This window comes from Vigna unguiculata, chromosome 2 (genome assembly GCF_037176805.1).
Source record: "Vigna unguiculata cultivar grain cowpea cultivar isolate G323 ecotype 2 chromosome 2, ASM3717680v1, whole genome shotgun sequence".
NCBI lineage: Eukaryota > Viridiplantae > Streptophyta > Magnoliopsida > Fabales > Fabaceae > Vigna > Vigna unguiculata.
In genome coordinates, this window is record NC_140793.1 from 21,683,776 (window position 1) to 21,699,868 (window position 16,093).

A 16,093-nucleotide genomic window follows, 5' to 3' on the forward strand; every position below is an offset into this window, starting at 1 on the left:
TCCTTTTATTAGATGATGCCTTCTAGTAAATAATAGCAGGTCAACTTAACTATTAGACGATACCTTGTGGATGTAAAGAAATAAAACGTGAGGAAATAAAAAAATAGGGTTACAACCTTTAGATAGAATGCTAATGGATAAGTTAAAGCAAAACAAAGAGATAACTTGATAAGATCATAGCGTTGTTAGGTATATTTCAAGAGATGTATAAAGAAATATGAACCTTAGAAGGTTGGAAGGATCTTGATCATCTCATGAAGGTGTAAGGAAGATGAAATCTAGGGAAGGAGAGAGTAACAACGATGAAAGCACAAAACAACCATGGAACGAGTCATGTGAATTGAACAAGATGAATGAAATTATAAGAATAAGTAATGAAATGAAAGTAAAAATGAACTTAGCTTAGAAAATGAAGAAAAACACACCACCTTTAATCCAAGAGCCAAAGAATAAATTCATGGAGATTCACCACTTGAGAAAACTTCTCAAGATAAGAACCAAAACAAGAGAATAGAACTCTCTAACTCTCAAAATTGTTCAATGGAGAATTTCATTCCAAACTAAACTTGTGTTTTACAAATGAAGGAGACTTTTATTTGTAATGGAGGAACTCAACCTTGGGTAAAAGAAGGGACCAAAATTTGGAGTTAACTTTGCTAATCAAGAGTTAATTCCACTAATGATGATTAAAACACATAACACCGCAAAATTAGGGAATGCACATGGTTAGTTCCTATAAATTAGGAAAATGTAATGATTACAAGTGGAAAGCAATGATGATTTAGACTAATACATTCCACGTAGCGCTTAAGAAGTGCCTTAAAAGGCATAACAAGACTCTTGGAAGTTAAAAGGGTTGAATGGAAATTCAAACTACCCATGTGCTCATGAAATTAGTGCATGTCGGTAGTCTATCAACTCTAAAAGACACTTCTAATCTCTATATTTTGTCCAAGCTTCCATTAAGTTCTTAACCTCTCTCAAGTTCCTTTCAAATCAATGAATCTACTCATTTTACAATTTCTCTAATTTTATCCTCCAAAGCCTTGAGTTTTCCTCTTATTAGCCTTCATGAGAATCTTCCTTTTATTTTTTCTTCTTTATTCTCCTTTGCCACGCTTCTTGTTTGAATTCCTTAAAGCTCTTATTATATTTCTTCAACAAGCTATTTTTCATCTTTATTTACATCACGGAGGGATAACTCTTTAAGGTCAAGTAAGGGAAGCCAACTAGTTTTTCTTTCATGTGTATGTAAGGGGCCAACTAGTTTTCTATCATTCATTTATGGGTGATTTGTGTTCATATATTGTAATGTGGTGAAAATGCATGTTATTAATTGCGTGTTATCAATTTCTTACATATTTAAATTTGGAATTATGTTACTATGATGGGATAAAGAACGTGTGATATTATTCATTTCATGTATTGAATTGTGTTTGTTGTTATTTATGAGGGAAGCTAACCAGATTTTTACATGTGTGTTGATTTGAGTTCGTGTTGTGATCATATGCTGGAAATATGTGTTTTCTGATATAGATATCAAGTTAGTTTGGGATTTGTTTTGATGTGCTGCTTGTGGGGCAATAATGTGTATTAAAAGAATAGGAAATTGTGATTTTATGAACTTGTTATGTGCGTGTGTGGTGGGTTTTCATAAACACTAATGGGAATGCATATGAGTATGTCTCAGTTAACATTTGATCCATTATGCAATGCATGATATTTCAAATATTTGTTCCATAACTAGGGAGGCTTGTAACTTTGTGAGAACAAGATTTGTTCCATAGTCGAGGAAGTTGGTAGGTCTGTGTGAGCGGTGATTTTGTTTTGAGTTTAAATGAAATTATGCAAATTTAAATTTTTATTTTCTGAAAATTTATATTTTATGCAAATTTGTATGGCCTGGATTTTGATCCATGTGACTTATATTTTCAAGATATGATTTATGTTTCATTATGTTAGTTTACCTTTCTATTTGTTTATTTTTGTGTTTGATTATATGATGATCATGTATAATACATGGGACCAAACGATAACTCAAGTGGTGATGCACAACACAAGAGAGAATGGTAAAAATCAGGATATGTTTGTGCAAGCTTATAGTCTTATGTTATACATTTAGTTTACATTTTTAGTAACGTTTCTAGTTGTAAAATAATAATTTTCATTGAGATTCAAATAAAATAGTGATAAAGTTTATTTTTAATTATGTAATTGAATAGGGATATTCATGTTAGCTGTATAGATCATGTAGGTAAAACCTGGGATGTTACATTTAACAACATTATAGGAAGTTTTCTTAAGAATTAACGGATCTCAAAATTAATCAAACACATGAACAAAGTTAAAGGTAATGTAATGAAAGATATTCTACCTTTGTGTGTGTATATGTGTGTGTGTGTGTGTGTCTGTGTGTGTCTCCGTGTGTGTGTGTGTGTGTGTTTGTGTCTATGTCTGTGTGTGTGTGTGTGTGTGTGTGTGTGTTTGCATGTCTAGGTGTGTCCAGTGGCGGAAGATGGTTGTGATAGAGGGGAGCCACGACTCCTCCAACCATTTTTTTTCTTTATTTTCTATTTATTTAAAAAATAATATTTATATATTATTACTTTATTTATATTAATTGATTTTTATTTTATTTTATTTTCTATATGTTTTAAAAAAAATATTTATATATTATTACTTTATTTATATTAATTTAGTTTGGAAAATGTTTTTTAAAATTTAAAAATCACGTTTTTTTTCTCTATTATAATTTCTTATAGTTTTTTATTTGGTTTCTCTCTTTCGTGCCTCCATCTCTTTCTCTCGTTTTTTATTTCCATCTTAATTTTCACTATCAATTTCTTATTATTTTCAAAATCAAATTGCACTACGATAAAATTGAAGAGTTAATGAACATTTTGGACCGAACAATTTCTTATTTTAAGTAAGTTCATTTTTCCCTTTTTTTTTTTGAAGCAATTTGTTTCCCTCTTGCATGTGGCTTTTCTATGCTCTAGACATATCTATATCTGTTAGAGATCATAAAATCATGCTTTAATTGTTGATCAAACTCTTCTTTGTGTAAATAGGACTATTTTAGGCTTTGAAGTTGTGAAAGGAAAGAACAAGATTAGGAATCTACTCTAAGGTAAGGGAACCTAATCATTTAGAAGTTATTAGTTTCTTAAAATATTGAGTCTTGCTTTTAAGATTTAATTTGGAGTATTCATAATTTTATTTTTTTGTAAATAGGTGAGAGGTGACAAATTTATATCAGAAAAATTATGATAAAGAGTAAAAGAATTGATTCTTTTTTCAAGAGGAAGGCTTGTGATGAAGATGAAAAAAATGCATCTACGTCATCTAAAATTGAGAAACTTCATGAGAATCCAAATATTGAAGAAAACGAAAAATAACTCTCTATGGTTCCTAAAGTTACATATAATGAATTTGAAAATATTTTAGAATGTGATCTGGGGAAGCGTCTTCAAATTTGGCAATATCCACCAAATCAAATTGATGAGGTATGAAGGGCTTATCTAAAATGGGGTCCATATCAAATGCATCTAGAAAATTATTCATTGTCTGGTAAAGATGATCATCCAAGAAGATTTCAGTACACATGGTTTAGCTTATTTCCTTCATGGTTAGAATATTCGCCATTAAAAGATGCTGCATATTGCTTACTGTGTTGTCTTTTTAGTAAAAAATCGAGCAGATGACCTGACTCAGATGTTTTCATTGTTACAAGTAATTGAGTTTATTTTCATTGAATTCTAATTGTCAATAAATTGATTGTCATCAACATGTTTTAACTTTTCGAATGTTTTTTTATAGGTTTTAAAAGTTGCAGGAGCACTCTGACTAAAGGTAACTTTTGTTTTTTTATATATTATTGTTGATGATGAACTTAATGTTACTTTTTCATATATATTATTGTTATATTGTTTGAATTTTATTGTCATGAGTGCTTATTTTGAATAAAAAATTGATGTAAAGAAATTAATTTTTTTTAATTGAAAAAATAATTTATATATAACAAATATAATTTGGCACCCTTAAAATTTTGGTCAAGTTCTGCCACTGGTGTGTGTGTGTGTGTGTGTGTTTGTGTCTATGTCTGTGTGTTTATGTCTCTGTGTGTTTGTGTTTGTGTGTTTGTGCTTGTATTTGTGTGTTTGTGTCTATGGTTGTGTCTGTATGCGTGTGTGTGTGTGTGTCTGTGTGTGTTTGTGTTTGTGTTTGTGTTTATGTGTTTGTGTGTGTGTGTGTGTGTGTTTGTGTGTGTTTATGTCTGTGTATGTGTTTGTGTTTGTGTTTGTGTCTGTGTTTGTGTATGTGTGTTTGTGTGTGTCTGTGTGTCTTTGTTGTGTGTCTTTGTGTGTGTTTATGTGTCTCTGTGTGTCTCTATATGTCTGTGATTTACAATTCTTTATCTACAAGCTTTATCGTTAGGAGTATGTTTCAACTCTTGTATTCTTCACTTTCATCTATTATACATCCTCTCCTTGATAAGAAAAACTACAAAATAGCAATCAATTTTAGAGACAAAAAATAATTTGTCACTTTCAGTGACTAATTTATAAATTACAAATTATTGATATGTAAAATAGTCCTTAATTATTGGTCTCTAAAATTGGTTACTATTTCGATATTTTCTCGTTTATACATGTATATACACATGTATGTATATATATATATATATATATATATATATATATATATATATATATATATATATATATATATATATATGTGTGTGTGTGTGTGTGTGTGTGTGTGTGTGTGTGTGTGTGTAAATTTTTTAATCATTATTTAATCATTTTTAATTGTTTAATGCCTACACAATAAGAGAATGTCTCACTAATAACTAATTATAGTGACCAAAAGTTGTTAGTCACTATAGTGACCAATTTAAATATCAATTTATAAGATATGTAAAATAGTCACTGTTATGAATAAAAAATTATAATTGGTCGCTAAATTTGTCACTAATTAATTAGACACTAATTTGGAAACCAATTCCTTTGGTAGCAAAAACTTTTGTAACTAATATTTAATAACCAATTTTCTTTGGTAGCTAAAACTTTGGTAGTTAAATTTTATAAACCAATTATAATTTTTCATTCATAATGATGACTATTTTAGTAACTAATAATTTTTTATTTTGTAAATTTATATCTAAATTGATCACTATAATGACTAAAAATTTATAATATTAAAATTGCTTGTTAATATAACATTTTCTTATAATAGAAAACATTTTCTTATAATAGAATTACCCTGTTTAAAGGCCCACTTGTCCATGTTTATACGGAGAAGTAAATACAGTTAGGAGTTTTAACTCTCTATGTTCCTTGGAACATTTTTTAAATACTAATATTAATCTCATCTCATAACTTTTTTTCTATAAGAATGAGGACACACCTTTGATCTTCGAAATAACTTCTTTATAATAAAAACCTTATAAAGTTTTTCTCTCCCTTGCAAATTCCATCATAATTTAAATTCCACATTTTCATTATGACTTTTATATTGATATATTTACCCAAATCTAATTTTACTCACAAAACATAACTCTGGCTCCCTAATTATTTGATTTATTTCGCTGAATAATATAACTAAATTTCATGTACATAATAGTTTCCATTAATAAATGAAATAAAGAAAGTTCACAACAGTATGATATCCAAGTTTTTATTTACTACTATGTTATTAAAGCTTTATTTACAAATCAAGAATACGCGATATTTTACATACTAATATTCATTTTATACTTTTTTTTTATGATGTCGTAATCCTACCTTGTGTTTTTAAACTATTTTTTGACATTTTCATAACATTTTAATAAATATTATATGATATTTGTAAATTTACTTGTAAGAAATCAAGGTTACATTATTTCACGCTGAAAACAAAAATGAAATATTAAAAAAGAATACAGCATTGCGAATTGTAATAGAAAATTCTTGTTCATCAAGCAATTAGGTTTTATATAAAGAGAATAAATAGCACATGGGTAGGAGTTTCAGGAATCAATGCTGGCTAGCTTCATGCATTGTAGAAAAGAAAGCTTCAACAGCTTTGCAGATTCCATTGATTGATTTTGCAGAAGAGAAGGTTCTTTAGAGTAGAAGGAACGGAAAACCAAATGTAGCAATAAAGAGAAAGCACATATGCATCGTTATTTCATCATCATCATCATCAATTTCAACATGAACAATCCATGTGCTACAAATTTTTCACAACGTTTCAGTGAAGAAATCAAGCCCATGTTACGGCCCAGTTGATCCATTGGGTCTCTCACTATCAAATACTCACCTGAATCAGAAAAAAAAAAAAAAAAAAAAAAAACACTTCCAATGTTTTTTTTATTAAAAATTCACATACACCAATTTTACGGGTTTTTTTTTTTTTCTGTCAATTTTAAGAATGAAAAAAAAAATCCTGAACGTATCACGATCAAATAGATACTAATATTATTCGTCATATCAAACGATAATTAATACATATAATCAATACATAAGAACTTGAACCCGATAAGAAAGGATAAATCCTTTTTATTTGAGCCAAATCCTTGTATAAAGGAAGTTCTGACAATTTATTCTGGAGGATTTGAATCGTATACGAAATAACCAAATAACATTATTTTATGAGCGTAGAAAATAAAATGATAGGATTTGCGAACTTGGGAAATTATATTAGATGATTTGTCTTGTCCTTTATGAGATTAGGGTAACCGTGTGGAGAACCATAACGAAGGTAGATTGTGAAATCCAAATTTTATTTTAAAATTAATTTCAGTAAATAAAAATTTGAAATTTTTTAAATAAAAATTAGACATTTTTTTATTTTATTTCAAAAATTGACCCCTCTAAAGTTTTTTTAATTTTAGAGAATGATTTTTACTACTGTTCCTATGGTTGGAAACGGTAGAGATTAGTATAGACCGATCAACTTTTGAGCTTCGTAAGTATATAAATTTTTTTTTTCAAGGTTTTAATTTTTTTTCCTCTTCTCTTTGAATGGGTTTTATGGAGACGTGTTGTTTGGATAGGGATGATTTGTTGGAGTATATGGATTTCTATAGGTTACTTGTCATGTACAAGAAACTTTAAGTACACTTCAATTCAAGTGAAATGAGTTAATAAGTACATCTTCGAGATATACTTGTTTACATTTATGTGATCGAAGAAATGTTAAGTCTTCTTATTGAATTTGGTCGATCAATTTTTGAAGTGGGTTGATGTATGGTCGAGCTCTGAATTACCACAAAAAGGAGAAATTCACATACAAAGACTCTAATGCTCAAGGAAAATATGGATGAGTATTTGTGGGGGAGAGTGATTATGAGATGATTGTGATAACATGTATTTATATGCATTATAGGTTTGTTGATATATAGAGTATAATAACATATATGATACATGCTTACTACATATTAATTATGAATGAATTTTGTTTATATCACATGAATATTATCATATATAATCTCATAAAATATATTAACAGACAACCAAAGTATCATATGGATCTTATTATTAGATCCTTGTAGATTGAGCCTATTTTGGCCCTTGACAAATTATACCACTGTATTATAATAATGGGCCAGGTAGGTACACAAGCCTTCGGAGCTCAAAAGTTGATAACTTTTGCAGATGAACCAAGTTATTAAATCAACGGGTTTATAAGTCATTTTTCGCACTTAACCGAGTTTATTCAGTTATTATTTAGACTTTATAAGCACTTAGTGAGCCTAGGGATTGACACATATTTGGCTATTGTTCTAGCTCGAATAACTCTAGCAACCATACATTGTGCTCTTGAATGCATTTTACAGAGATCTCTATGAAGCTCGACCAACACGTACTTGAATTGCTCTAGGGTTAAGCACTTCAAGAGAGGAGTGAAAAAGCCTTTCAATAAAAATAATAAATATAATTATAAGTGTTACTTTACATTTACATCCTTAATATTTTAAATCATTGTAAGTTTAAAGTATGTATTTTTTCAAAATTTCAATTAAAAATTATAATTAATTTGAATATTTAAGTATAGTGATTTGATGTATAAATTTTAAAAAATTATTTTAATATTATATATAAGTTGTAATTAGGTTTAATTAGTAATTTTGTCCCCTTTTAGAAAGGAAAACCATTGTTCCATTTTAAAAAATATTGTGACTCAATTGAATAAAATATGTAAATATACGGTCGAATTTAAATACAAGACAATGTCATGTGACACTAACACATGACACTAACACCGACACGTGACATTGATATTGTCACATAGCATGACTATAACCTGACACATGACAAAAACTTTAAAAGACAAAAAAACTAAATAAAAAAAAATTAAAATTTTTAAAAAGATTATATAAAAAATGACTTAATTGAGACGTTTTTATAAAAAACGAACTTAATTAAAAATTAAAATAAAGAGAATAAATTGAAAGACTCAAAATGAAAATTAGAACCAAATACTAGGTCCAATGTTATGAGAAAAGAATCTCAAGTAAGGTTTTCACGCATATTAACATTATTAACTTATTTTCTTTTAATACATCGACTTATTAAAAAATCTTATACATGACTCACAAAGTGAACCTAATTTAGTTTCTCCAAATATTAGCATTCTTCATTCATAAACCTAGCTAACTACTAGTATATGTTTACATTTGCTCTTGATATTAGATTTGGACTTGAGTCGAATGCTACAAGAAAATTTCTAAATAATGACCAATTTTAGTGACCAATAATTATTAGTAACTATACTGACCAATTTAGATACTAATTTACAAAATTAAAAGTTATTGATTATTAAAATAGTTACTATGATGAATAAAAAATTATAATTGATTACTAAATTGGTCTTTAAAATTAGCTATCTTAGTTTTAGCTACCAAACGAAATTGGTCACTAAAAATTAGCTACCTAAGTTATGACTACCAAAAGGAGTTAGTTTCTAAATTAGTCTCTAAGTGATTAGTGACAAATTTAGTAACTAATTATAATTTTTTATTTATAATAATGACTATTTTAGTAACCAATAATTTAAATTTTATAAATTGATATCTAAATTGGTCACTGTAATGACTAACTAATTTTGGTTTCTTTTTGTATATTATAAAATAATGCGAATATTATTGAATATTAAAGATCGAGTACCGACAACAGATTTAAAAGAATCCAATTTTCTCCTTCTCTTTATTGAAGCCATTTGGTTAATAGATTTGGAACAAGTAACTATCAACCATTAAATAAAAAAAAAAAAAAGTTACCTTGGCAAGTCCAACTATCTTTCTTGGCTTAGCTATGGAGCAATTAAAAATTATTTGATCTCAATCCAATTGTTTTAAAATAAAAGTAAAGAATTAGGAGAACAAAATTAAGGAGGTGAGTTTGCCTACCCTCGTATACACCAAAATCCGCAACATTATTTATAGTTTTTGAAGTTCACATTATTTCCCAAACTACTCACAATGAGTAATATTTTCATGGAACATGAAACTCACTTATTTTCTCCTATGATATTCGGATGATTAGACAAAGATAAAAATCTTTGATATGTTGGTGTCACCTAATCTCTCATCTAACTATTGTCTTTGGACATCTCCACATCACGTGACACACAGTTGCATTAAATATTTTCACCTTTATAAAGGTTCATTTCATCTATAAAGTGAGGATTTAACTTTTCTAAAGTGATCATAACTTGCTTTAAAAGTTAGAGTAATTAATGTTAGTGGTTGATTAAAAAATTAGTCAATAGTATGTAATTAATCTATTATTATTATTATTATGTAAATACACGTACTACTAATTGTTTATTGTTTCATCATTATATCATTAAGATTTGTTACTTTACTCTTTAAAGTGAGCTTCTCACCAAGAAGTGTAAGGTGAAGTTTTGTTAAGAATAAAAACATTACCCATAAGATTTTTGACAAGAACATCTTTCTCACCACTAAAAGTGTTGTTTAGAAAACGATTCTGATTAAGTGAAGAGAACACACTTTATTCAATAAAATGCACTCATCATAATTTATTAGAAAACTAATGGTGGATGTATGTCTTTGATCTTAGCATGATTATCAACCACTAATTTTCTTAATCAACAATTGTGAGTACATTTTATTTTTAAAAGTGAATCTCACTACTTTGGAAAAGTTAGTTTTTATGTTTCTTCTATCATTATTCAAAAGAGTTTAGTTTTAATACACTCAATTTAATGTTTTGCACATCACCAACCGATTGAATTCCATATCTTTAGGACTTTAAAATGGATATATATTTAGATTTGGAATCCTTTGTTACTTTTATTATTTCTAGAAGTTGAGGGAGATTTCCTGAATCTTTGAAAAGAGAACCCTGCATAATTTTTATTATTTTTACTTGTTTTTTCTTACACATTTTTAATTAGGCTTCTAGACCTGATTAGGCTCAAATGAGATCCATAATTTTTTTTCGAGTTTGAAAAAGTAAGATTTCGGTTCAAAGCTTTATGCTCAAAACAATATACAATTAACAATTGCATAATTTCAAGGGTTATATAATTTCTCCTTTTCTATCTATTTTTGCCTTTTCATATTGTTCTATGATTCTTTTTGTGCGCTTTAGTTATTTTCTAATATAAAACTAAATTTGAGAGATCAATTCAAAGAAACCAAAATCAATAACATGAAATGAGATTTCTGCACTATCATTCATCGATTTGAGTTTGTTCTTCTCTTTTTTCATTTTTTTCTTTGCGCTGTTGTCATACCAATTTGTGTCTTTGAAATTAGAATTCAGATTAAAAATTAAATCTTGATTTGATAACTTAATCCAAATTGGGTTGAATGATATTAAGATTTAATTTTGTATAAATTAATTTAATTGATTAATAGTCAAACTTGAATGAAATATATGGAAAACTGATTTTCATATTGTTTTGTTGTTTGAATTAATCTGATTTAATTTTTAGAATTTCACTTTTAATACTCGAATCTGATTTAATCGCCTAGAATTTCGTTATTTGTGTATTCAAACTCTCAATTTTTATTTGTACAGAAAAATCATAAATAATGAATACAATTTAATGTTTCTTAAAAGAATTGAATCAGGTTGAATCATATTTAAAGGTGACTTTAAATATATCTATTATAAATAAAGTCAATTCACAATATATAATTGGAATAATCTTATCTTATTGAGTTATTTTAACAAGATTGAATTAGATTTAAATTTTACTATCTTAATATGGTATTAAAGTCTTCAAAAATATATCTTAATCGAAATTTAGACATATCGTGTCACTTATTATCAAGTTTTTCTCGATTTTTATATTTGATGTGAAGCGAACGTGTGTGATGTTCTTGATGTTGAAGTATGTTAAAAATTGCACAATTACTAGAAATAAAAGGAATTTACCATAAAACTAAATAATCATGTATGTTTAAATGAAAACACAAATATGATCGTAGAGAGCCCGCACAGTTAAATTAGGCTTTTAGTATATCTATCTCAAGCTACTGTGATTTATGTGCTTTGATGACATAATTTTGACCCCTTCCACAAGCCAAGCAACTTCTTTATGCTGAACTGATTTATGACACACAAAAATGATATTTTTCAAAGAGTAAAGAGAAGTGCTTTTAGTTGAGATTTTCCTGCCAACATAAGGCGTATGACCTGCAAATAGATGAGAGCATAGATGTGGATTAGGGCATGCCAAGCTTATAAATATTTTTCATAACTTTTTGGAGATAGAAAATAGATATTTTATGAGCATAATGAGTCTAAAGCTAAAGCGCTATAGACCAAGTGTGAAAAGGCACTATGTATGAATCTTAATGTGGCCACGTGTATTGCACATCTTAAAAGTTGGAAAAGAAAAAAACTATGTCTAAGAGCAAAATCCAACTGTGACACCCCTTTAATTATACAATTCTCTCTACGGTTTAGATTTATCGTACATGGTTATGTTTCAGGTTCCTTGCACATTCTCTTGTACCCAAATATGAAAACCTCACTCACTTCCTTACTTTATCTCTTCATTAGTCCCTTATTATTGAAGAGGTGTTCATATTGGGGGCATCCCATTGGAGAGTACATGCCACCAATGAGGATGGAATTACCCTTTAGGCCAAAGGTTGAAGGGGAATTCAGGTTTTTGCAGCCCCACCCTGTCCCTAAATTCAACACCAAGTTCTTATTTGTAGGGTCATGAAATGGACCCTTGTGTGGCACTTGAAGCCTTTGATGGGCCTAAAACTAGTGGAATTCATATAATGTGTTGTTGGATCACTGTTGGAAGTCTTGAAAAAGCCTTGATAACATCTGAACCGGGACTTTCACTGGGTCTACAATAATCTCAGACCCATCAAGAACTACTCCTCTTCAATGATGATTTATCATCCAATGTGCTTTGGTGAAAAGGTCAGAAGAAATCAAACATGGCACATAGCAATAAAAGATGAGACTCTTGGGGCAACCATGTCCATTAAACATCACTTTAAGAATGCATGGTTCATATTAAAAGAAAGCAACCAAACATGTGTATCTTCCAAGATTGTAGAAATATTTTTCTGTTCAAGATCAGGATGAAGATGATACTAAATAGAGTGTGGCAACATCACCACACACACCTTACACTGCTGCCACTGATGTTGTTGGATTTCATCAATATATATGTGGTCATTCTCCAATTATGTTCACGTTTTTTATTTGACGTAGGCCACTCATAAAATCTCAGATATGATGCACAGTATCATATAAATCAAGTTAGTTAATTGAACATGAATGATTTTCCCAATGTGTTTGTGGCCTTGCTTTCAGCTTCTCCAATAATAGAGCAACAAAATCTGCGAACTATAATAACCTTGGCCTCATATGTTTTTGATGCTTAAGGCAAAGAAAATAACCCAACACATTCCAAAATGTCCGCAACCAGGGGCATCCAATGCACACAAATTTGGGTAGATGTTAAGTTTTATAGCTTTCTGTGCTTTAACTCTGTGTCCTTTCTATCAGTCTTGTTCTCCGGGGTGGCCCTAATGATCAAATCTAAAGCAAAGTAACCAAGGATGGGGATAGTTCCTTATCCTGGTCTATCAAAATCTAGTGCTTGCAAGAACCATAACCACTGGTTTCTGACAAGCCTTGGCATGATTTCATTTAACAGAAAGTGTGTGTAACAAAAATGTGTTTCTTCTACTTCAAAACTAGTGGTCAGCATTCAAGGCCTGGCGTAACAAGTTGCACAGTTTTCCTTATCTTGATGCTGATACTGTCAAATGGAAAACTAAAAGAAAATAAGTTTTGTAGGTTGCCACAATTGTGGTGGTGGCTACACAATTAAGGGGTCCCTTGTAAGTTGCCACATTGATAACTAAGAAGAAAAAAATTGACTAGACTAGATGATCTTAGTGGAACTGTCACGGTCATCTCGCTCGATTGGCCTTGACTAAGTGAAAGTTTATACGTACAACAACAATATTTGGTAGTCCATATATGGCTTTAATGCATATCCGTTGGTGTGTCTCTTTTGGTTCATGTGCTACACGTACTCATTTGATCGTGCCCACACACAAAGACTATGCTCACCACTATACTCCGACACTCAGAAATGGGCATTGGCTTTGATGGGCCAAATCATTTATTGACTAACATCAAAGAAAACTAAAGTTGATAATACTAAGTATGCATGTGTAAGTTCTTTGCAGTGGAAAAGGTCTTCTTTACCCTTTGGTGGGACTTCTTCATATATCTATCACCTTCCATATGATATGGTATTATGTTATGTATTATTATATCTGATATGAAAATTTGGTGAGAGTTTACATGAGAAGATGGTTTTTATGGTCTGATCTGAATACTATTTTTACATAATGCTGCTACCAGGTAGGTTTTTTCTCTATATGAACCTACCAGTGGTTGGGAATTGGAACATTACTCACCCAACTAATACTATATAGACTTATGGAAACAGGTTAAAGAGGAGGCAGTGTGATATTAATGGGCCATAGTAAATCTATCCTAGTCAAAAGAAATTACTGGCCAAGCAATTACTTTTAATTTGTTATGGAATGTGGAGTGACTTTGAAGCCCTCAAAATGATGGTGGGATCTGTGTAATAATTGTTGTCCATCTCTATGTATAATGATGATGTATATGAGCAAAGAAGGTTAGATTTTTGAATCATGCACATTTTGATGTCCATTGGATATATATATATATATATATATATATATATATATATATGCATAGCCAACAACCACTCAAATCCATAGAAGCATATAGAATCCAAGGAAACACAGCTCTTTGCTCCCCACAATCCCTAACAGAAACCTCTGGTTTTAACAGCATGAGAGAGGATAAAAAGCACTGTTCCCCACTTATATCCCAATCTCATCTTTATTGCTAATGCACATATGCACATCTTGTGGACCTCACACAAAAACCTCCAAAACTCCCTCATCATATAAAATTATGCCTACACTTATTCATTATCCTAAACTCACCCTCCCACTACTCTCAATCATTCCAAATCTCTTTGCATCCTTCATATAGCCCCTCTTCTTGTTACATATTACTCTCCACACACTTGCACCATGTCCATAGCAGGCCTCATGGACCCAGAAATTAATCACAACAAGTCCTTCCACCGCAGAAACGATTCTGGTGAGCTTGATGTGTTTGAAGCAGCAAGGTACTTCTCAGGGTACAGTGAAGTTGTCGGCTACACTGCCTCCACCTTCACTCAGAAGATGATGAGAGAGGAAAGGCACCATGCACACAGAGCCAGAATCAGCTTAGACATGCCAATGAGAAGCTTGCTCCCCCAGCAATTCCATGGCATGGAGAAGCAAATCATGAAGGAGAAGAAACACAAGCAGCCTAGCTCTCCTGGTGGAAGGCTTGCAAGCTTCTTGAACTCTCTCTTCAGCCAATCAGCATCAAAGAAGAAGAAATCAAAATCCAGCTCTCAGTCCATGAAAGATGAGGATGAGAGCCCTGGAGGGAGGAGAAGGAGGAGGAGCAGCATTAGCCATTTCAGAAGCGCCAGCACTGCAGATTCTAAGTCCTTATACTCTTCCTTAAGTTCAGGGTTTAGAACTCCTCCTTATGTACAGACACCAACCAAGAGCTGCAAGGAATTCAGAACCTTCTCAGACCACAAGCATGCACAGTTCTTGTCAGCAAAGTATAATAATGGACATGCAAGATCAACGACAACCACTTTGCAAAATGAGTTGTTGTGGGATGAGAAGAAAAAAAGGGAACCAACAACAACAACAACAACAACTTTGATTGATGATAACAGCCACAATCACAAACACAAACACATGAATGGTTTATCATCATCATCATCATCAGAGAAACAAAGGAACAAGGGTAGTCATGAGTCAGTTGAGAAAGATAGGATGTTAGTGGAGAAGGAAATCTCTGAAATCAGGAAGTTCAATGAGGTTGATGATGGTGCAGAAAGTGATTCAAGCTCTGATCTGTTTGAACTGCAAAACTATGACTTGGGATACTATTCAAGTGGTCTACCTGTCTATGAAACTACCAACATGGATAGCATCAAGAGAGGAGCACCAATTTCCAATGGTCCTCTGTGATGCTGTATAACATTCTCTTCCTTCTTAATTGGTTGGTTCATGTTGAACTAGCATGTTAGAAGCTATCAAAAGGAAAAATCTATTAGATTTTGCCTGTTTCCCGCTGGGTTTCATTTCAACTTCTTTCAATACTTTTTTCTCTGTGTGTACAGATTGGAATGTTGGCTTGTCTTATCTATTTTTATCTCATGTCTTTTCCTTTTGGACCTTTGTTCTAGACTGCAAAAACAAAACAAAATTTTATGCCCTCCATTACTGCCTTCACCATATTCTTACCGTGATTTTAGGTTTAACATGTAATCAAGAGTTTAGTTGCCAATTCTCCCACAATCATTTCATCTGTCCCCCTCTACCAAATCCATCATCTTAGCCTGTGCTTTTTCATTCTACCAAATTTAGATCTCATTCTTCTGAAATAAACAATCATTTACAGAATAAAGTAGACAATATTCAGAATAAAGTTAATGATTGATATCATTAATTAAGTGTACCTGCATAGCATAT

General features: G+C 30.7%; 1 protein-coding gene across 1 annotated transcript; it reads left to right on the forward strand.

The window, feature by feature from the left end:
- The first annotated feature begins 14,252 nt into the window (after positions 1 to 14,252).
- LOC114171292 (suppressor) lies at positions 14,253 to 15,793 on the forward strand. The gene has a single exon (XM_028056421.2). The coding sequence runs from the start codon at positions 14,579 to 14,581 to the stop codon at positions 15,587 to 15,589; it is 1,011 nt and encodes a 336-aa protein (XP_027912222.1). The 5' UTR covers positions 14,253 to 14,578; the 3' UTR covers positions 15,590 to 15,793.
- Positions 15,794 to 16,093: the final 300 nt, after the last annotated feature.